This window comes from Bos mutus, chromosome 10 (assembly GCF_027580195.1).
Source record: "Bos mutus isolate GX-2022 chromosome 10, NWIPB_WYAK_1.1, whole genome shotgun sequence".
NCBI classification, from domain to species: domain Eukaryota; kingdom Metazoa; phylum Chordata; class Mammalia; order Artiodactyla; family Bovidae; genus Bos; species Bos mutus.
The window spans coordinates 74,592,946-74,616,563 of record NC_091626.1 but is presented as its reverse complement, the minus strand read 5'-3'; the positions used below and the strand labels follow the sequence as shown (position 1 = coordinate 74,616,563).

General features: G+C 40.1%; 1 protein-coding gene and 1 non-coding gene across 2 annotated transcripts; both read left to right on the top strand.

Moving 5' to 3' along the window:
- Positions 1 to 5,426: 5,426 nt before the first annotated feature.
- Positions 5,427 to 19,132, top strand: TMCO5A (transmembrane and coiled-coil domains 5A). The gene is made up of 11 exons (XM_014482976.2): positions 5,427 to 5,461; positions 6,463 to 6,612; positions 7,029 to 7,152; positions 7,879 to 7,929; positions 8,655 to 8,726; positions 10,617 to 10,673; positions 11,110 to 11,169; positions 11,599 to 11,663; positions 13,098 to 13,155; positions 15,095 to 15,135; positions 18,934 to 19,132. The coding sequence occupies exons 1-11, from the start codon at positions 5,427 to 5,429 to the stop codon at positions 19,130 to 19,132; spliced, it is 912 nt and encodes a 303-aa protein (XP_014338462.2).
- LOC138989636 (small nucleolar RNA U13) lies at positions 15,477 to 15,581 on the top strand. Its single transcript, XR_011465891.1, has one exon. It is a non-coding gene; the product is annotated as a small nucleolar RNA U13 (small nucleolar RNA).
- Positions 19,133 to 23,618: the final 4,486 nt, after the last annotated feature.

Here is a 23,618-nt window from a genome sequence, read left to right as displayed (position 1 = left end):
TTCAGTGTAAATTTTTTATGAAAGTTTGAGTGCTAGTTACCCTTTTTAGGAATCCTCCACTTAATGATCACTTTCTAATTGTAAACTTTTAATTAAAGTTAGAGAAGCAAATTTAAAATAAAATGCAGGGTGATCAGAGACCAAGCATTGGTTACCTTAAAAGAAACGACTTCACTGAAAACAAAAATGATGCCACTAAGATGTGGGTTACACTGCATCAATACTCCATAATACCAGTTCCATATTATAGCTGAGGAAATACTCTCTTCCTACTGTCCTTTCCCAGGCTCACTGCAGAATGAACCAGAAAATGTTGAGGGATATGGGCTCAGATATAGGAGTTTTTTTTAATCTTTTAATCCCAGCAAGATGTTTAATCCCTCTTGTCCTTGTCTTCTTATCTGTAGAACATAAAGCAGTTGACTCATATGCTTGGGGCTGGTGCACTGGGACGACCTAGAGGGATGGTGTGGGGAGGGAGGAGGGTGGGGGGTTCAGGATGGGGAACACATGTATACCTGTGGTGGATTCATTTTGATTTTTGGCAAAACTAATACAATTATGTAAAGTTTAAAAATAAAATAAAATTAATTAAAAAAAAAAAGACAAAAATAGTGAAAAATAGAAGTATATATTTTTAATATTTTGCTTAGACCTGAAAAATATAATAACTACACAAGTGTTCTTTAAATTGCTTTTTTATTGAAGGTGAGAAACAATAAACGTTTCATAAATTTGGTCACAGGTAAACATTTATTGAGTATCTTATACAAATTGTGTTCCCCCAAAACTCATATGTGGAAACCCTAATTCCTAGTATCTGAGAATGTAGCTTTGTTTATAGATAGGACCTTTAAAGAAGTAATTCATTTAAAATGAGGTCATTAGGGTGGGCTGCAGTCCTCTATGAATTCTGTCCTTATAAGAGGCAGTTGGGACACCAGCACACAGAAGAATGACCATGTGAGGACACAGACAACACAGCCTTCTGTAGGCCTCAGGAGGAATCAACTCCACCAACCCTGATCAGGACACAGCCTCCAGAATTGTGAGAAAATAAATTTATCTTGTTTAAGCCACCCAATCTGTACTACTTTGTTATATGGAAACCCTAGAAAATACAGAGGAAATACAGGCATTCTCCTGGCCCTCCAGAGGAGACAAATAAATAAACAGTTTGGTGAAAAGGGTATGGTGAAGTAAATTTTGCATATTATCAACTCAGCAGAATTTTACGCAGTGATTAAAATGACAATTATAGAGAGTATGTAACAACCTAGGAAAACGTCTATAAAAAATATTAACTGAAAAGGCAAAACACTGCAATACAGCTACTCTGATTACTATAAGAGATGATTTACTAATAGACCAAAAAATAGAAGAAAACTTGGAAAACCAGAGTTTTTGCTGATGTGAATCCTTGATGAACTTTTCATTTTTTATTTCTTTATAGCTGTTATAATAGCAATGATGCAATAGATTTTTAAATATTTAATTTTAATGGTACATTCTCCCTCTTTTTTTTTTTTCCTTTGCCTTCATATTTGAGTTCAAGTTTCCGCTTTTGAGAAAGTTACTCTGAAAGAAAATTCAAAAATATTTTAGGAACCTAAAGATTATACAGAACACAGAGATGTATATATCTTTTTGAATTCGTATTTTTGTTTCCTTCAGATAAATATCTAGAAGTGGAATTACTAGATCATATGATAGTTCTATTAAGTTTCTGAGGAACCTCCATGCCATTTTCCATAGTGGCTGCACCAATTTACATTCTCACCAACAGTGCACTGCTGCTGCTAAGTCACTCCAGCCGTGTCCGACTCTGTGCAACCCCATAGATGGCAGACCACCAGGCTCCCCCATCCCTGGGATTCTCCAAGCAAGAACACTGGAGTGAGTTGCCATTTCCTTCTCCAGTGCATGAAAGTGAAAAGTGAAAGTGAAGACGCTCAGTCGTGTCCGACTCCTAGCGACCCCATGGACTGTAACTCACCAGGCTCCTCCATCCATGGGATTTTCCAGGCAAGAGTACTGGAGTCGGGTGCCATTGCCTTCTCCAAACAGTACACTAGGGTTCCCTTTTCTCCACATCCTCACCGACACTTGTTACTTCTTGTCTTTTTGTTAATAGCCATCCTGACAGGTGTGAGATGGTATCTCATTATGGTTTTGACTTGCATTTCCCTGATGATTAATGATGTTGAGCATCTTTTCACGAGACTGCTGGGCATCTTTGTGCCTCCTTCTTCTGCCTATTTTTCAATTGGATTGTTTGGGAAGGGGGTTGATACCGAGTTGTATAAGTTCTTTGTATATTTCGGATATTAGCACTGTTAGTGGAAATAGCCATTAAAAGTAAGGGACTTAAGGAAAATAGCATACTTGATTCTGTATTAAAAAAATAATGAATGATCTAAAATGGGATTCTAGAGCCTTGCCTGGATATGAGCTTCAAAACCAAGCTCATTTATAAGACATATCCAAAGATTTTGCCATAGTAAAAGTGAGGACAAGTGAGGTGAACAGAAGGAAAAGCTATCCATCCCTGTGAAGCAGCAGGAAGGGCCAGGGAGAGTCCGGGCAGCTCCATTCAGGACTTTCAGGCAGCTGGTCAGACTCCCTGTGGCAGAAGGGTGAGACCCAGCACACAGAGCCTGAGTGCCCAGAATGGAAAAGAGCACGTGTTTTCACAACAGACTTCCACACAAAGGCCATTGCATTTCTAACAGCAATGCAGCAAACCTCACATGTCTCTCAGCAGCTCTTCTGCATGGGGCAGGGCACAGCACAGAAACGTTAGCAAGGTGATAACTGCTGCCCTAAAGCTGCACGAGGCATTAATCAAGCCACCTCCTAAAGAGCCAGGATTATACCAAGGACCTTAATTTGCCCCCAAGGCTCTGTTTTTACCTTAATTTAGCAGTTCTCCCTATAGCAATCTGTTGTCCTCATCCCACACGGGCCCCAAGCTTGGGGTTCTGTTGCTTCTACAGGCTTGCCTTTGGTAACCCCTCAAGGAGAAAAGCTCCCCAGGAAGGAGATAGAGCTTTATTTTTATCTCAGTCAAAGTCCCTATCCAATCCATTAATAGTTACAATAACCTTGGTCCAGGGCATTTCCTGGAGAAGCCATAACTAGCTGGGGTTAATGAACTCTCTCTACCATTAATCCCTGGGAGAGGCCATTGGCCTGAATTGTTACTTAATTACTCTTCTGTGTACAGCTTCATAAAGCAACGAAATGCCTTCTTTCAGGAAGAAGGGAGATGGTAATGGGGGTCATCAGAGGCCATTAATTTTACAAATAGTTTATTAGAAACTACAGTATGTTAAGAAGTCACTCTGGCCCACAAATCAACTCAATGTGGTCCTTATTAAGTCGAGATCCAAAACTTCCTACGTTTCCATGATTCACACACACAAAGTTACAAATGGTGCAGAATCTGGTCAAAATGTACATACCCAGGTGTGCAGAGTTATATTCTTTATATCCTGCAAATGATCTTATCTTCCCCTTTAGCTCTGACTCCTTAAGTTGGCAGAAAAGACTCAATGGGACCAATTCAAGATACCATAGACTTTTCCTGGTTAAAAATCTCTTTCAGGTAATTTCTCAGTCTTGGGAGATTCTTCTCTAGAGCTCTCTTCTTTCCCTGGAGAGTGGCAGGTGCAGGGGAAAGCTGTGTATCCTTGAGGTGGATTGAAGGGGGAGCTTTGGGTCTTCATACCTCTGCTTGTTGCTCTTGGGTCTGCTGGTCTTTCAGGATGCATGCTGGCCCATGCTCCTGATGACCATGACCTTTGCTATTGCCCATGTCGGGTCTCTGGGTTCTGTGTCCACTCCAGCACAACCTAAGGTCTCCCATTCACTAGCCCTCTTAATGCAGCTGCATCCACACTTCCAGGTCTAGGGGTGCTCAGCTGCTCCACCCTATTTACAACTGCAACCGCTTCCCTCCCACACACATAAACACACTACAATCCTTCATCCCCTTCACCCAGTTATGTTTCCTTCCAGCACTCTTCTCTTTTGTCATACCAAATAAAATTCCTTTACTCATTTATTTTGTTTGTGTTATTTGTTGTTTGTTTGTGTTATTACCCCCCCAACACCTGTCCTAGAACAGCAGTCCCCAAAACTTCTGATACCAGGAACCAGTTCATAGAAGACAATTTTTCTACGGACAAGGGTGGGGCAAATGGTTTCAGGATGACTCAAGGCATTACATTTATTGTGCACTTTATTCCTATTATTATTACATCAGCTCTACCTCAGATCGTCAGGCATTACATCCCAGAGGCTGGGGACCCCTGCCCTAGAATGTAAACTCCATGAGGGCAAGTGTCTTGACTGTTTAGTGTACTCTGTCTCTCTAATGCTTAGAACAGTGCCTGGAATACAAAGGGGCTCCTTCAACAGCTTCAGTGTTTATCAAATGAATGAGTAGTTAGCTGGCTACATGATGGGATTAGACTGCTGGCCTGAGGACTCAGACTTTCTATATTAGTTACACATGGGCAGTGAGACAGCACAATCTACCAGAGAAGTAAAAAACAGGGGCTACCCCATTCATATGGCCGAGAAATCAGATCCATTCAACTATTGCTGCCAAAGGGAAGACATGGCCATGAAACACACACACCCAGCTAGGTTCTTAAGTCTCCATAGATGGTGAGAAACCGTTGCCACCCAAACCACTGTGACATGCTGCTCCGCCCTCCCCGTGTCAACAGCAGAGTCATGAAGGTTCTGAGAATCTATTGCACAGTTCCACTGGGGAAAGATTTGACGCTTCAGCAGCTAACTGCCTAGGGCAGAAGCAGGAAGACCATACACATCAGAAGGGAGGTGGAGTTTACGGAAGAAATGGAGATAAAGGGGAAACCAAGGAGGCACAGCAAGCCAAATTATTTACTTCTGCTTGGTTTTACTGAGACCTATTTAATACTAAGATCTTAATATCTGGAGACTCTTACAGACACCAGGCTAGAGAGCGCAGAGATTACTTTTCAGAGAAGTTATACACCTACACCCATGTCCATAAGCTCTTTAAGAAAGCTACTGGGCCTGGAGCAGAAAGGGACTTAAGAACAATTGATAACTATTGATTCTTATTGCAGCATATAAATTCCAAAGGATTTTGTGTAGGTGAACTATCTCTGAATATATCTGTAGCAGGATATATGCTGAAATATCAAGTACATACTGTATCCTCACTGCCTCCTTACTGAGGCATAATCAGATCATGAGCAGAAAACTAAAAGGCTGAATTTTGTCACGGCCAAAACATGAAGTTGGTGGGAAGAAACCAGTTAATTTTGTTTCTGTATTTGGGGGCTCTAAGCTAGTTACTCTGTTTCATAACTGGACCCATTTCCCCGGTTCATTAGATACATCTCTGTGACATTTTAGGAAAATCTACAATGGAAGAACAAAAGGAAGATCAACTAGGTTACGAGTAAGTAATCGTAATTATACAAAGCCACATGCAAGGACCAAGGTATGAAGAAGGCCCGCTGTTGATGCCTTCCTTCATGTCCTAGTCTTCTCTCTCCCCATCTACTATCTAATCATCCCCCACTGCATTCCACCCCGAGCACTTCGTGCCCTCCTGAAGGGTAGCATTTATAAATTTTCCCTTCTAAGCGATAGTTATTGTAAAGTCCTTCCAAGGTAGGACTATCTTTTCCAAAATCATCCCTCATTCTTACTCAAAAATCTCTCTGCCTCACTAACTTGTTTGTGGCTAATTATTTAAAAAGCAAACTACTTAACTGATACAAGAAAAAGAAAAGTTTACTGAGAGCTTCCCATGTGCCAGGTACCCTTTCTAGACCACTCTAGTGTTAACCTTTATTTTATTCAAATTTACTTCAAAAAGATGTTTGCATTCTTGAAAGCGTATGCATGGATCACATCTGTTAACTTAATGGAGCAATTGTCATGGTACATTTTCAAGCTTTGTAGCAGGCACTGGGGCAGAAGTTTTGAGATAAGGAGGAAGGGAAAGACTAAAGCCCTCCCTGCCAGTGGAAATCACTTGTGCCTCTGCATGAGGCCGGGCCCAATCATTAGGAATGTGCCAGCTACCTGGATAAAAGTACTCAATAAAAGTGGATTGCATGAGCAGATTCTGTGAACAATTTGTCTGAGAAACCAGTGCAGAGGGCTGTTTAAGGAAGCAAGACTTCTCCTGGAACTAAAGTAGAGGTGCACTAGTATATCAAACACTTTGGCTGAGAAAGCCAAGAAAAACCTCCCTAACCGAGTTGAGACTTACTGAAACAAATTGTAGAGCATGATTAAGAAATATAATTTCCTAAGAATGAAAATGGAAAACTATGTTCCCAGAAACAGCCAGGTTAATGAATTTAATGCCTTTTAGATATGCCCTTTAGTCCAAAGATTACTGACCTTAAAATAACTGGCCCTTGTTCATTTTGGGGACTGAGTCTATAGGTCAGAGAAAATGGAAATCTTAAGATTGGCCCAGTCAAAGAAGAACATTAACAGTTTGAATATGGACCTTGAAAGGGATATGCAGAGAATAGATGAAGCAAATCAGGACCTTCTTGTCAAAATCCACAAGAAAGAAGATGAGATTCAGAGGTGAGTGTTGGGGTTCCATGTGGAAAGTACTCAGTCCAGAGGATGGGATGGGAAAAAAGAGACAAAATTGAATTTTCCAGTTTGTTCTAGATATCTAAATCTTGTACAGCAAAGTTTCTCCTTCATTCTTCGGCATTTCTCTACAGCTCAAACCTGAACTACGGCAAGTTTCAAGGAGATTCCTAAAAAATTGGGTGATATTTACCTGAGTTGAAAGAACATTGAGGTATTTGACTTGGGAATTAGAGGAATCTTACTTTTCCTGCTTTGAAAGTGATTCTGAGTCTAAGAATCCAGGAAAGAAGGGCTTCCAACTTGAGATTCATATTTATGGTCACTGAGGTACCCTTGAAACTGATATATGTGTTTTATCAGTTTTGAAACTGAGTTCCTTACTGTGTGCTTGTGTCATCCAGGTTGGAAAATGAGATTACTCAGACCAGAGACCTGGCAGAGGATGAGGAGTTGGAGAAGGAGAACAGCACCACGATGGAAAGGGAAAGAGCCCTGCAGGAGATGGAAGAAGAAACTGCCAGACTGGTGAGCAAGAAACTGGGAAGTGCTATTCAACAGGTTATATTCATCATCCTGTCTCTCATCAACCGTCAGATAAGTTGCTGTTGTTGTCGAGTTGCTCAGTCATGTCTGATTCTTTTTGACTCCATGAATTGCAGCACTCCAGGCTTCCCTGTTCTTCACTATCTCTGAGCAAACTCATGTACCTTGAAACTGATATATGTGTTTTATCATGTCATGCTCAGACTCATGTCCATTGAGTTGGTGATTCCATGCAACCATCCCATCCTCTGTTGCCCCCTACTCCCCTTGCCCTTAATCTTTCCCAGCATCAACGTCTTTTCCAATGAGTCATCTCTTAACATCAGGGGGCCACAGTATTGGAGCTTCAGTTTTACTGTCAGTCCTTCCAAAGAATGAGACAGTCTCTCCTTTTTACATACACTGTGTAGTCAACTCAAAAGTCGTGGCAGGATGTGACCATGCTTGGAAAGGAATGTGTGGAGGTTAGGGTTTCTTAGGTAATATTTAGTACCAGAAAGCCCTGTGTGTGGGCATCTCTGTCCCTGGTAAGTTGGCACGTATATATTGAGATCAAACCACAGGTTCCTAACCTGACATTATGTAGTAAGATAGAGTTCTTGCAGGAAAAATCACTGGAGTGAAATGGAGAACAATCAACTGGAAAAAAAAGAAAACAGATGATGATGTGCACATGCCCACTTACACTCTGCTTCTTTCTCTCAACAGGAAAGGAAGAATGAGACCCTGGTCCACAGTATAGCAGAACTTGAAAGACAGGTGGGATAGGGCTCTTGTGTTCCCCAGTGTTCCCGCTGCACGCACAGTCATCAGAGAGGCAAGGGAGCAAAAGTGATCATAGGGGATTCCACATGTCAGACCAGCCTGTGCTGGGGTGGGAACGACTCTCCTGAGACTTAGCCCGATAACATAAATAAATTCCACAGAACTTCCCTACAAGTATCAGATGAAAGAAATGGGTGGGGTATTCAGGATATTCAGTGATATGATGGGTTCTTCATTGCATTATAAGGAAAAGGATTTCAGTAGACATTTTGGAAGTGATTGGCTGGCAACTTTGTAGTGAGAATTTATTTTACTTTCAACAGAGACTTTTAAAAATATTTAATTCTTAAGGATTCCCTTTTCTTCATCTAGACATTCCCTTTATCTTAACTCCTGCTCAGAATACAGTGGGCTTCCTATGTTTATTGTGCTTTCTGACCCAGGTCTGCAGCCCTGAGTAACCCAGCATGGATTAGGAGTTTGGAAAAGTACCCCTGTCTTGAGCAGATCTAGCTTTGATGACCAAGACTAGTGGGAAGAAATTGGAAGCAGAATAAAAATGTTTTCAAGGGTACCGAGTATCCACCAAAGGACCATCTCCTGACAGCTTTTATCAAGGCCAAATTACCAGCCCACACACACCAGAGAATATCTTTGTCTTTTTTGGGGGGAGGATGTATTTTTTGTTTGTAATTGAATTTTTTAATTTGAAACTGTAGCTTACAAGGAAATCTCAAAAAGCAACAAAGTGTGAACAAGACAATCTAAAGGGAACCCCAGAAGAGTCAAAGGTAAATGGAAAAGCAATCTTGAATGGGTTTGGACTATGTGAACAGGAAACAAGCCTTCAAGTTGAAACAACTGTCAAAGTTGAGATAAATTCTTTGTAGTTTTACCCATGTCAGGCATAAGCCTGGGCCATTGAGTGCTGAATTTTCCTCTGCTCTTAGTCAGGAATTTTGCTCTGAAGCCATATATTTTGTTCTTTCTTCCATGAGGAAGAGCATAAACACAAATACATATTTAACACTGGAGGCAGCTGAAGTCCCTAATTTAAATCCTGGCCCCAGTACTTCGTGTGGTATATGAAGGGCAATTTAATCAGTCCCTCCCAACCTCAGTTTGAAAATTGAGTGAAATTGTGTATATAAACTATTCTTTCCCTTTTCTGGACTGCTAAAACCTGAAATCACATAATTTTAAAGTGACTATTTGAGTCTGGCTAAGCAATGGCACCCCACTCCAGTACTCTTGCCTGGAAAATCCATGGATGGAGGGGCCTGGTGGGCTGCAGTCCATGGGGTCACTAAGAGTTGGACACGACTGAGCGACTTCACTTTCACTTTTCACTTTCATGCATTGGAGGAGGAAATGGCAACCCACTCCAGTGTTCTTGCCTGGAGAATCCCAGGGACGGGGGAGCCTGGTGGGCTGCCATCTACGGGGTCGCACAGAATCGGACATGACTGAAGCGACGCAGCAGCAGCAGCAGCAAGATATGTGTATGAATTCATAGAGACAGAGCTGCTGATACTGCTGCTGCTAAGTCACTTCAGTCATGTCCAACTCTGTGCAACCCCAGAGACAGCAGCCACTAGGCTCTTCTGTCCCTGGGATTCTCCAGGCAAGAATACTGGAGTGGGTTTCCATTTCCTTCTCCAATGCGTGAAAGTGAAGTCATTCAGTTGTGCCCGACTCTTAGTGACCCCATGGACTGCAGCCCACCAGGCTCCTCTGTCCATGGGATTTTCCAGGCAAGAGTACTGGAGTGGGTTGTCATTGCCTTCTCCGAGAGACAGAGCTAGGATCTGTAAATCTACTGTATGCTGGGAAATTTACATATCCTGTCATGGGATCCAGTCTAGGAAAAGAATAGTGAGTTTTACCTGCTAAGTAAGGTGATTACATGCGTGCTAAGTCGCTTCAGTTGTGTCTGACTCTTTGCAACATATGGACAGCCACATAACTTCCTCATCTACATCAAAGTTCACAGTCTTGGCCCTTGTTGTAACCTCTGCATGGAACATATTTCCTCCAGATCTCCATTTGGCTAATATTTATCATTTAGACTTCAACTCAAGTATCATCAAAGAGGCCTTCACAAACCACCTATAATAGCTCTTACTCCATCACTCACTCTCAGCACATTTCTGTGCTTTTATTTCTTTCACAGCACTTATCATTATCAGGTTGACTTATTTGTTATGTCCCCCACCTAGAATGTCAACTCTGTGAGGCAGAGAGCCTATCAATCCTGCTCATCACTGTATCCTCAGTACTCCCCTTGCCCTTTCCCTGTCATTCCAGTAGAGTGGCCAATATAAAATGGCTTTCATCAAATATTCAAGGAAGGAAAAGAGGAATACAGGGAGGAAAAAAGGAGTAATGAATATATAAATGCAAAGGGAATAGTGACGTTTTCAAGAGTGATTTTTTCTAAGAGAAATAGCTAAGGAAGAAGGAAGCTAAGAATTGAAGTTTAAGGGCAAAGGGAGCACTAATGAATGCTCAGCGGATTCACCAGGCAGCTGACAGGATGGTTTGACTGCTCTCCAACAAAGAGATATCTGAAATGTGCCTGACGCACTTCAACCACCTGTGAGATAAACTTTGTGATAGCATTTCAGAATGAAATTCTGTTTTTGCCTTGCTGAGTTACCAGCCTCCTTTCCTGTCTATAGGTTAAGTTACAACAACTGGAAGCCTCCTGTGCAGACCAAGAGAAGGAGCTGGCCAAGGTAACCACAAACTTCAATGTTTCTTCTCCCAAAGGAAGGGAAATGTGATTCTTGGTCCAACAATCTAACACATTCTTCAGATGATTGAGTTTTAATAATGTTCTACTTCTAAAACTACATGGGATCAGGAGGAGAAGAAGGAAAGGAGGATGAATACAGTATTCTAGGTTACCTACTATTTAACATTTCTACAGGATACATTCCATAATGTCTATTTTCCACAAATTAGTATCTATTCTTCTCCCAACTGTCCCCAAATAATCCCCATGGGACTATAAAGTATATCCTCAGAAAATGAGTTTATATGTACAAAAAACATATTTAGAAAAACTAGAAGCGTACATTTAGGGTCTGGTACACAGGAGGAAACAAGTATACTATTGTTCTTGTAGAAATTCCCTGAGAAAATTTAAGACTAATAAATTTTGCTTCCCAGGTAATAGAAGACTATGCATTCGTGGCCCAGCTCTGTGAAGATCAAGCTCTCTGCATAAAGGTACAGCCTCTCAGTAAATAGATAGCAAAGGGTTTGTTCAGGTACACAGTGAAATGGAAATAGGTTTTTCAGCAAAGACCACCTGGAATAATTTTAACTCTTCAAGGTGTCACTCCAAAGGGACTTTAAAGTCTTTGACACTCCACTACCAATATCATTCTTTTACTTGCCTCGTCTCCCAGCCCCTAGTGCCTTTAACTTAATGATGAACACTTGTCCTATTTATAACCCCAATTATTCCCAGGGGCCTGTCCAACGGTGAAACGTAGTGAGAGATCAGTATTGATGGAGTGAAGGCTAGGAAGGAGGAAAAGTGGCAGTGGGAACATCAAACATTTATGTTACGATGTAATAATGTGTGTTTATTATGATTAGGAAAAGCACAGGGCTTTAATTAGTAACTGTGCTTTCCTTTATTTCTCTTTGAAGAAGTACCAGGAAACTTTGAAGAAAATACAAGAAGAACTAGAAACTCGGTTCCTTGAGAGAGAAGTGTGAGCTTTAGCAAACAAAGGAACATCCTGGTTTTAGTGGTAACTCCATCTCAGCCTGGGTCAGAGCAAACATCTCTCTGACTAATTCCAATTTGGAATTGCATAAGCCCTGACACCACATATCTTTCCCCTCCATAGTGATCAGGTCAACTCCCCCTACACTGCACCAACTTTATTTTTTTTTAAGGCAAGATAAATGAATTCTTATACTGTTATTGTATAAATACACAATTTTTTTAACAGCACCATTTTCAAGTGTATACACAATATGATTATAATAAACCAAATCTAAAATGCAGGTCCTTTTCCCAGCTTTCTTAAAAGACTCTAGAAATGCATTTCCCTTCCTAACTTTATCATATTACCAATTATTTGGGTTTATATTAAGGCCAGGAACATGTGCCTTAAAAAGGACTAGTGGTCAGGCACCTTGATAAGCACAGCATGCCTTATATTTCACAGAAAAGGCCTTATAATAATACCATCTTCACTTACCCCAAATATACAGAAATTAAACCATATGGGATAGGCATGACACTAACCTCCAGACACCTGCAAAGACTATCATATTATGAAACTCAAACTGTATACTATTATACTATATTAAACATAAATAAAAGAAAAGCCTCCCCCACCCCCAAAAAAAGATGCCTTGAGTTTGTCAGAAGAGTTCAACTCTTTTGCGGTGGTCGTTTAGTCGCTAAGTTGTGTCCGACTCTTCTGAGATTCTATAGACTGTAGCCCTCGAGGTCCCTCTGTTCATGGGATTTCCCAGGCAAGAATACTGAAGTGGATTTCCATTTCCTCCTCCAGGGTATCTTCCCAGCCCAGGGATCAAACCTATGTCTCCTGCATTGGCAGGTAGATTCTTAACCACTGAGCTACCTGGGAGACACTTAAATTCTTTAGTTTAAATCAAAAACTTCAATTTTTTGACCCTCTTTAGAAGTTAAATCTTAATTCAATCAAGAAGTATCTCTATTTATTAAATATTTTGGAATCTTAGGATGAAGAGAAAGAGACCCAAACTGCATAAAGCCTCTAACTAAGCAGGCACACATGGTGGCCTGGTGTCCAAGGCACCGGGACCTGGAGGCTCTCACCCTTAAAGGACACCTTCAAGTCTCCCAAAATCCTTCCTGAGTACTAGGTATGGCTTGACTGCTAAGCTAAGTTTCTAAACCAAGACTATTCAACAAAAATTTATATGCTATCTGTTAAGTATCCACTAAGCCATTTACTGAGTACTTGAAAAACAGGTAATATGACTGAGGAAATTATTTTTTAATTAATTTAAATAGCTGCATGTAGCAAATGGCTACAATAGTGGACAACATAGCATTAGAACATAAAACTATTTTAAAATAACCACCATATAGTATGAATCTCCGTGTGTAATTTATCCAACCTCTGTCTTGGTTCTTTTATCCCTAGGTCAAAAGTTATGTGCATGAACTCCACAAGCAAAGAGTATAACAGCCAAAATAACAAGGTAACTACCCACTCCATCTTTAGCTTCTTCAGCATCATTGCTTTTCAAAGGAGTTTCCAAAATCACTATAAGCCACCAAACATCTAACAATCTTCCCAGGTGCATTTTCCAAGAACAGTACTAGATGTAATTTCTAAGCATTTCAACCTTAAACCAAGAGGACACTAGGAACAACTGTTTTCCCTCCTACAGTCATGCAAATGATGTGCTCTCAAAGAAACCAGTCCAAGAGCAGAGAGAGTTTAGAATGGAAGCAAGAAGGAACAGTAGCTGAGGATGCACTCTATGGACAAAAGCTCTGCACCAATCACAGCACTCTTTCCTGATGATCCCAGCATGGTCCTGAATCTTTCACTGCACAGAATGCCAAGGGCATCTATCACCGTCTAGCTAGAGTTGGCCTATGAGTGAAAACATAGGAAGCAATTGTTTCTTTATGACACAGCTTCCATGTTTGTATGTCTTTAACATCATGATGTTACCAGCACATATGCAAAGGTCTGAAGGAAACCGATGTGGACATAGGGCACCAGACCTCTGGGCCTATTTGGTGTCTTACGGCAGCAAGTACATAGATAAATCTTACTGGACTTGAGTTGTAATTTATATTTCCTTTAGAACCAAGGCTGACATTAATCCAGAATTTTATATTGTTGAGATATACAGTCTTTATAATCATAGAAAGGAGAAGTCATCTCTTCTTTAAAAGCACATATCAACAATTGACTATTATCCTTAAAGTCCTCCAGATGTTTGAATATTTATTAGACTGTATGACTGTAGTTCTCACTGTTCTGAACAGGTTATTCTGGTGCCAAGCTTATATATTCCATTCAGCAAGCAAAACTCCTGAAATAAATGAAATCCACCTCTCTAGAACCAAGCTTGGCATGCTCCCCAATGTGTCCCATCATCTAATCCCAGTGGCTCATTAAATTATTCCTTGTGGCCACCTATCAGAGAAACAACAGGGTGTATTCATCAAAATTATGAGAGTACCATGAGATGGTTCAATTACCTATGAGGTTTGAGCAATCCCTGTGGAGAGGCTACCTGAGCAGGTGACCAGCTAGCATGCCACTTCATCTCACTCAAGCTATAGAATCAAATTTGTAACCCAGAAAGCTACTTTCTAATTCCAGTTCTGCAAGCCTCATTTCCACAGTTTTAAAATGTGATCATAATTTCTCTTCCTTTTTATCTCACAAGGAAGTTAAAAGGAAAATAACTGAGAAAACATTTGGAAGAGAAATGTCATAGAAATCCAGAGTATATCCTCATCTTTACATTTTTATATCTTTCAAGTTTTATCTCTAGAATATGTCTGTGTGGTTTGTATAGCCTACAAACTTCTCAAAGGGTCACTGGCTAATCCAAAGGTAGGGTATAGTTGAGAGAGCCCAGAAAGTAGACTCAGAGGATCTGGGATCCAGGCCTGGTCCTGCCACTTACTAGCTGTATGACCTTCCCTTTCTATGTCTTCTTTCTTATCAGAATATTAAAAGGTGATGCAGTTACACATATATGTGTACCGTGTATATAGTTATATGGGTTTCCCAGGTGGCTCAGTGGTAAAGAATTCACCTGCCAATGCAGGAGACACAAATTCAATCCCTGGGTCAGGAAGATCCCCTGGAGGAGGAAATGGCAACCCACTCCTGTATCCTTGCCTGAAAAATCCCATGCACAGAGAGACTGGCGGGCTGCAGTCCACGGGGTCGCAAAGAGTCAGACATGACTGAAGGACTGGGTGCATATACACACATCCATAGATACACACATATATCTGGCTTTGAAAATTTCATCTCCTTATGCATATGAAAAAAATCTGTAAAATTTTATCTAAAATAACATTTAATTAACAGCTCAATGAATATTATTTGGCAGTGATAATAGCCTCCAGATATTGTTTATTTATCACTGTCCTTTCTTCTCCTAGGATAACTCTCTCCAAAAGAAGAAAGCAGGGTTCTGTAAAAGGTAAGTAAATATCGTTGAGTAAACTTCCCAGAAAATTAGGAGTTCTACTTAGCTACTCTGGCAGAGAGCAAAGTCTAGCCACACAACCACACACACACATAGAGTCAAGTCAACAATGACTGCGTTTCTCAGTCAATGTTATGACTTCCTTCTCTGAAGGTGATTACCAATCTCAACTTTCCAGTATTAGAAGCCAGTGGCCTAGCAGTAATTAGAAACAGGAATCTTATTACCTAGAAGAGATGTGGTAAGTCTCTTCTTACTCCTTTTTCCCTTTAACACTTTCAACTAGTTTGATGTGTCTGGTTTTCCAGTAACATCAGTAGATTAGAAATGGCGAGATCCTTCTGTGGTTCATAAGCATGATGATTGGGTTTTTATACTATTGCGCGAGATATGCCTCCCTCAAACTTTGCTACATCAGCATACTACCTCTTAATGTGAAAAATAAAAATAGGGAGAGAATTTATAAATGCAAGGATACCACTGCCTAACAACAGATAAAAGGGAGAGAAAATGTGAAAAAGAGATAGCACCTAACAGTATCCAGCACACAATAGCTGCTCAAAAATCTTAATACAAATAAGAAATCAAAATTCAAACAACTGAGTCAATATTAGCCCTTAGGGAATCAATGTCATTGCAAAGTAAAATTAGTATCGAAGCCCTTTCATTTTTAAGAAAAGGTCAAATTACATTCAATATGTTTAAGAAGGCATCAGTTCGGTTCAGTTCAGTCACTCAGTCGTGTCTGACTCTTTGCGACCCCATGAATCGCAGCACGCCAGGCCTCCCTGTCCATCACCAACTCCCGGAGTTCACTCAGACTCACGTCCATCGAGTCAGTGATGCCATCCAGCCATCTCATCCTCTGTCGTCCCCTTCTCCTCCTGCCCCCAATCCCTCCCAGCATCAGAGTCTTTTCCAATGAGTCAACTCTTCGCATGAGGTGGCCAAAATACTGGAATCTCAGCTTTAGTATCATTCCTTCCAAAGAAATCCCAGGGCTGATCTCCTTCAGAATGGACTGGTTGGATCTCCTTGCAGTCCAAGGGACTCTCAAGAGTCTTCTCTAACACCACAGTTCAAAAGCATCAATTCTTTGGTGCTCAGCCTTCTTCACAGTCCAACTCTCACATCCATACATGACCACATAGAGAAAGATAAAGTTAAAGTGGTATGACATGTGATTTAGAAAGAGTCCCATCAAAATGGTTAACATAAAATTATTGGTGCTTAAAGTCCAGCTCCAATTGTCTGGAAAATTTGCTTAAGAGGGATACTCCTTCATACCAGATAAGTGAAGTATTACATATTCCAATATCCCTAAATGCATGTTCCCAGAACAACCAGAAGAATTTTCCCTAGAACTCCTAGGCCACCTTCACCAATAATTCAGAAACCAGTGTCCAGCATGGAATTGCCCACGTGAACTCCTAGGATAAAAATTGTCTGCCTTAAAGAGAGTTAGTAGCCTAAAGAAAAGTTAGTAGCCTAAAGTCCAGCCTAAAGTCTTTCCTCTTGTCCTGATCCACATCCTTGGGACACTGGTATATGTGTGCTAATAAGAAAGCAAGGTTGTTCCTGAGATTGTCCCTAGGCATGTCCTTCCAGAGATGTCACCCCAGACCCTTCTCATGAATATGGTATCCAACATTGAGGAGAGTGGTGGGAAGAGGATGGTAAACAGCTTTTGATTCTCATTTTGACCAAGATCCTGTACTAGAATGGATCTTGTCACCAAGATTAACTCTACAGGAAAACTTCAGAAAACTGGAGGGGAAGGGCTGTTTTGACTGGTGACTGGAGTTGAACAGTGAACTTGTCGTGGGGCAGAATGCAGCCTGCCACACCTTGATGAGGGTAATATAGCAAAGGAAACAGGGGAGGCTTGCTCATGTCAATCATATTAAAACCACAAGTGCAAAACAATTAATCAGTTAAAAAAGAAATCAAGAGTACCATAAGGAAATTTACAGCAATGTATTAGGAAATATTAAAGGTAACATGAATGAAAGAAGAAAATACTAAGATCATGGATAGCAGGCCTTAATATCATAAATATATCAATGGTCTCCAAATAATGAATAAAATCAATTTAATTCCAAACTCCCCAAAAGATTTTTCATGAAATTGAATAAAATGATAATAAAATATAGCATATATGGGAGAGTAAAGGGTCAAATAATGACCTGGGCAATTTTAAAGGAGAGTTAAGGAGTGAGAAACATGTCCTTTGAGATATCAAGATTTACTAGGAAGCTACAGTAATTATGATGGTGTGGTGTTATGACAGGAATAGAAAAGTCAACCAATGGAATAGAACAAAGAGCTCAGAAACAGTGTATGTACAGAAACTTGATATATGGCAGGGATTATATGTCAGAGGGGAAAGAAAGGATTGATTGTTCAATAAATATGGTGGGAAAAAAATGGTTATCTAAATGAGAAAAAATAAGATTGAATCACTACTATATAGTATAACAAAAATCAAGCCCAGATAATTAAAGATGTAAATGTCAATTTTTAAAAGCTTATAAAACTCAGTATTAGTCATCTATTGCTACATAACAAATTGACCCCAAATTCAGTGACTGCAAACAGCAAACATTTTATCAACTCACATTTTCTGTGCGTCAGAAATCTGTGAGCTACTCAGCTGGGTGGTTCTAGTTCAGGGTCTGTTATGAGGATGCAGTTAAGATGTTGGCTGAAATTACAGTCATTAGAAGGCCTGGCTGAAGCCAGGGGATCTATTTCCAAAGGAGCTTACTCACACAGCTGGTTGTTGGCAGGAGGTCTCAGTTCCTCATAACAAGGACCTCTCCAGCAGACTGCCTGTGTGTCCTCACAAACTCACAGCTGGCTTCCTCCTGAAAGTAAGGAGGAAGCTTCAGTGCTTTTAGTACATAGCCTAGGAAATCACATGCTGTCACTTCCGTGATATGCTGTTCTGTAGAAGCAAGTCAGTCAAGTCTATTCCATACTCCAATGGAAAGAAAGCTCTCAAAAGGAGGAGTAACAAAGAATTTGTGGATGTATTTTTAAACTACCATAAAGATTTAATAGAAAATAGTATCTTTTAGGCCTAGGGGTAGAGAATGACTTTTCAAACAAGATACAAAAAGCATTCATTCTAATTAAAGGAAAGGTTGATAAATTAGACTTTATTAAAAATAAATTTTGAAAAAAAAACTTTTGTTCTTAAAGCAGGTGAAAGTTATAAACTAGAGGGGAAATATTCCAAATATACACAACGGCAAATGACTGATATCAAGAATATACAAAGTTTTCCTACAAATTAATAAGAAAGGCCCAAACAGCATAATAGATAAATAGGCAAGAGGAATCACATAAGACCAATAAACATATGGACAAATGTTCAGCTCCATCATTCGTCAGGGAAATGCAAGCTAAGACCATAGTGATATATTACTTTATACACATTTGATGGGCAAAAGCTTTAAAATCTGACAATACCAGATGTTGAAGAAGCTGTGGAGCTGCAGAAACACACCCTGCTAATAGAACATAAATTGGAGCAAAAACAATTTTCCAAAATAAAAACAAACAAAACAAGATACCTTTAAATAGTGATAATGCTGAAAGATAATTAAACATGGTGATGAGAGACAGAGTAGCTGGCAGACCAGCAGAGGGGAAGAGGTTGCCTTTAAAAGGGGTTGTTAGGAATAGAGACATTTGAATATCAAAGAATCAGACATGCATTTAGGTATGACTGTTTCGTTCCAGGTTTTCTAACCTCTAGTTAACAGTTTCTCGGCTTTCTCTTTCCAGGATTTTTCAATATTTCTTTTTCACTACCCTGTTTCTCATCAGACTGCTGGGCTACTTGTTATTCCATATAAGCTTCATAAATCCAGATCTCTTTGTCAACATATTGCCCAAGATACTGAGCAGGAACGTCTTGTGGAAGCTAAGATGTTTCCTCTTTCCATCTCTCACGCTTGAGACAGAGGACATGTTGCCCCACTGATCCCCAAGAAATATCCTTGAGCAAAAGAAGACAAGTAGCATCTGAGCCATAGACTAGGAGACGCAGAACTTGTGGAGGGAAGAGGTTTTCTTCAGTTTTTCCCTTGAGGTTTGCCTACTTCATTACCATCCCACCTTGCACTGTCTTTCCAAGATTAACCTTGTCCAGTAAAGAGCTCTGTCAATGGATTTCTGTGGCTATGTGCATGAGCTAAATAGAACCAGAGAGTAAATAGAGTAGACAATTCTTAGAATAATATCATAGATGCTGAACAAAATTAGAGTTGATCACTTCTTCTGGTGAATCTTAAAAATTTAAGACACTGGATCCCTGCAAAGCAGAAGATTGTTCATTATTTATATTAGAACTCTTTGGTTAAAAATTGCCTTAGTTTAAGTTAATGTATAAATCGATAGCACACAAAAAAGTATTGCCTCATGGAACTAAAAATCTGGGACTCCAGGCGTGGCTGGATCCAGAAGTTGAAAGCAATGTCAGTGGAGCTTCACCTCTCTCTCTTGTCATTGAATGGGCATTTTCCATTTAGCAAGAAGATGGTACCAACAGCCTAAGCCTCATGTTACAAGAGTTGCATCCTTAGCAGAATGAAACCATCTTTCTAATAGCTCCAGCAGAAAAGTTCAGATAAACTGACTTAGTTGGGATCAACTGTCTACCCCTGTCACACAATCAGTATAGCCAAATGGATGGGAATACTCTAATTAGTCAAGCACAAATCCATGAACCATATGTCCAACCTCTTGAAAGGAACAAGGTAGGCAAGGGGACAAGAAAGAGATAAGGAATCAGCCCCATGTAAGCTATATGGAATGTGTTTCCCAAAGGAAACGGGGCACTGAATTTCAGAGAAGGGGAAAAAGATACTGGAGGCAAAAGCAGACGTTGACTTAATCACTAGTTTTAGCCTTACACATAAACACACAACTTTGGCAATTAAACTCAAAGCTGTAGCTCACTTCATGTGTCTTCCTAACAGTAAAAACTATAGCTTTTCAAGATCATAATTTGAGATCAACTATTGCAAAGAGCTCAATATAAATATGTGAAAACCCAGATCTCCAAAGCTGAAGTAAGCAAGGATGCTATAAAGTAAATAGTGCATGGCATATTAACTGCTTCACAAACTTGGGATTACCTAAATATGGTCAAGTCGTGCTCAGTAGCTTCAGTAATGTCTGACTCTTTGCAACCCTATGGACTGTAGCCCACCGGACTCCTCTGTCCATGGGATTTTTCTAGGCAAGAATACTGGAGTGGGTTGCCATTTCCTCCTCCAGGGGATCTTCCCAACCCCGGAATCAAACTCGTATCTCCTGCATTGCAGGCAGATTCTTTACCATGGAGCCACCACTTCCAATTAATTGTTGAACCATGTACATGCCTTATTGACAGGATATACTTAAGCTTCCTCTTGAACTTCCCCACCCTCCTAAATGATCAGGAGCCTTGACAGTTCTGAAGTCCAAGAGCACAAAGGGGTCACTGACTTCCACACCAGCAGGGAATGAACTTTAACTCTTTGGTTCACTGTCATTGCTTCTTGAGGCCACACGATGTCACTGTTGGAAATGTGTCCTACACAGGTTGACTAAGTAATTAATCATCTCAATGGAGACATATCTGATAATAGGAAAGGATACTCTTAAGAATTATGTCAGGACAAGAGAAATCAGACAGGACTGTCTCAGCAAACCAGGTTGTATGGTTGTGCGCTTAGTCACTCAGTCGTGTCCAACTCTTGTAACCTGCTAGATTCCTTTGTCCATGGGATTCTCCAGGCAAGAATACTGGAGTGGGTTGCCATTTCCTTCTCCAGGGGATCTTCCTGACCCAGGAATTGAACCCAGGTCTCCTGCATTGCAGGCAGATTCTTTACCAACTAAGCTACAAGGGAAGCCTAGGATGCATGGTTATATATATATAATCTAAAATCTTGTTGACATGGTATATTTTGCTAACAGTTACATCTCATTTTTCAGTGTCAAGGGTGACCATGCTTAGGACCTGGTGCCAGAGCTCAAGCTGCACCTCTTGTACCTTTCATACTTTGTACCTTTCTTGTTCCTTTCAAGTATCCAGACATACTTCCAAGGTTAAGTTCCTAGAGGATTAAGATTGATTCCAGTTTCTGCTACCATCAGCCTTACTTCCATCCCTGCAGTCTGGGAAGTGAGCCTACTCTTAGGAAATCCACCTATCTGGAGGTCAGGAGGTTGTTCTGAAGACTCAACCCTCAAAACACAAGGGCTCAGTGACACACTCCAAAGGAAGCTTCAAGGTGCATAACTTCCCTTCCAAGCACTTTCCAGACTTTTCTGCAACTTCTGCCCCTTGAGAAGAGAAACATTCTACCAGAAGCCTTAAGATATCTCAGCAGACTCAGAAAGAGTTTGTCATGACATTTACTCAGCCCCTTTATAACAGACATGATGTTCATGATCATGAATTCCTTATTAAGTATTTATTATATACAAGGCCCCTTACTAAGTATTTCATGAACATCACTGTATTAAATACAACCTACCTAGTTTACAAATAGCCAGTTTTGAGAGCAAACAGAAAAACCAGAGTTTTGAGTTGAAAAAAAAACAGAATTTGCGCCTGTGTCTGGACCCAAAGTTTGGCCTCTAATACCTCTGTTGTTTCTAACAGCAGACATTGACCTGACAGCTGGCCGATGAAAGGCTAAGGCATAGTCCAGCATGGTGGGATGTTCACCCACCTGTGAAGTGGGAAATCCCAGCCATGGCTACATTTATGGAAGAATCTGGGAGACTCTCAGACAAATTACGGATTTATAAAATTGGCAAGGAATTTAGGAATTAGTCATTCCGACTCAGTGAGGCACTTTACCCAAAATCACATAACTAGTTAGTGACAGAATCAGGATAAAACTAGATCTTTTGAGCATTTTTCAGTGGCCCTTCTGGGAAACTAGCATTTCCCAACTCTTTACAGTCAGGAAATAATATAGTGAAGATGCTGCTGCAATTGTTGTTTAAAATCAAAATCAACTGTACCCTCCAGTCTTGTAAGGTAAAAGCATAATTCTTAGCTCTGGCGAAATTAACTGCCATATTTCTCTCCCTGCTCCTATCAGGGAAAGTGGAAAGAAGAAAGGGTGACACTTGGTATGCATGAACCTTTTTTTAGCAGGGCACATTAATAAACCCTGAGTTATGCAAAGTGTGAATTGTGAGGGAGTGATAAGTGCTAAAACTGAAATGCTTTTCATAATAATACACGAATTTTTTGTCACATCTGAGAGAAGAAGAAGCAAGGAGAGAAAGCTGAACAAAATGATGAGACACTGAAATCCAACCAAGCTGGTGGAAATGGACCAAGGGACTATCAGAAGAGAAGAAAAGTTGATATTCAATTTTAGAGCATTTTCTAATAAGTGGTGCTGCAATATTTGCTCTTACATGCTTACTTCACTGGCCAGTAAACGCTACCAGATATGGTTATAGATATTTGCCTGTACAAGTTGCCTTTTGTTAACCCTTACAAGTGAATTTTGGCAGAAAAGAAGCTGTTATCTCTTCAGTTTGAGTCAATGCTGAGTCAGAAACAAAGAAGCAGCCATAAATTATAGAATAAAGAAGTAGGAGAAAACATTTGCAGAAATCCTCAGAAAAATAACTAAAACATAGAACATGAAACGTGGAGGATGGTAGGAAAAGCAATCTAAGCCAGCATCAAAGATAGTGGTGGCTCCTGGTGACATCTAGATTGTAGAAGAAACTTCTACCTCTCTTCTTTCCTCAAGGTTCTCTCCAAAGAGATTAATATCAAGGAGATTTCTTCATATGTTTTCTTCTTAAGAGTTTTATAATTTCATGTTTTCTTCTATGAATTCAATAGTTTTATGTTTAGGTCTTTGATCCATTTTGATTTAATTTTGCTTATGATGCTAGGTAAGGGTCCACCTTCATTCTTTTCCATGTGGATAAGTAGTTTTCACAGTACCATTTGTTGAAAAGACTGAACTTCCCCACTGAATGGTTTTAACATCCATGTTGAAGATCATTTGAGTATATAAGGAAGGGTTTATTTCAGGAATCTCTATTCTGGTGCATTGGTATATATGCATGTCTCCATGCCGGTACCACACCGTTTTGAATACCATAACTTTGTGTAAGTCTTCACATCAGGAGGTGTGAGTCCTTCAACTACGTTCTTCTTTTTTCAAGATTGTTCTGGCTATTCACTGTACCTTGAAATTCCACATGAATTTCAGGATGAGTCTTTGAATATTTTTACTCCTAAAAGAAAATCACTCACTAGGGTTTTGCTAGGGGTTTCAATGAAGTTATGAATGGCATTTTCTTATATTGCCTTTGTCTGGCTTTTTGATATCAGGGGAAAGCTGGCCTCATAGAATGAGTTAGGACTTTTCCCTCCTCCTCAATTTTTGGAAAAGTTTGAGAAGGATTAGCATTCATTCTTCTTCAAGTATTTGTTA

What these genes read in the sequence shown, in the direction of transcription:
- TMCO5A (XM_014482976.2), top strand. Translation starts at nt 5,427, where the DNA reads ATGGAAGAACAAAAGGAAGATCAACTAGGTTACGA. An exon ending in GAACCCCAGAAGAGTCAAAG is followed by an intron (nt 8,727 to 10,616) that starts GTAAATGGAAAA and finishes TCCTGTCTATAG; the next exon opens with GTTAAGTTACAACAACTGGA. An exon ending in CGGTTCCTTGAGAGAGAAGT is followed by an intron (nt 11,664 to 13,097) that starts GTGAGCTTTAGC and finishes TTTTATCCCTAG; the next exon opens with GTCAAAAGTTATGTGCATGA.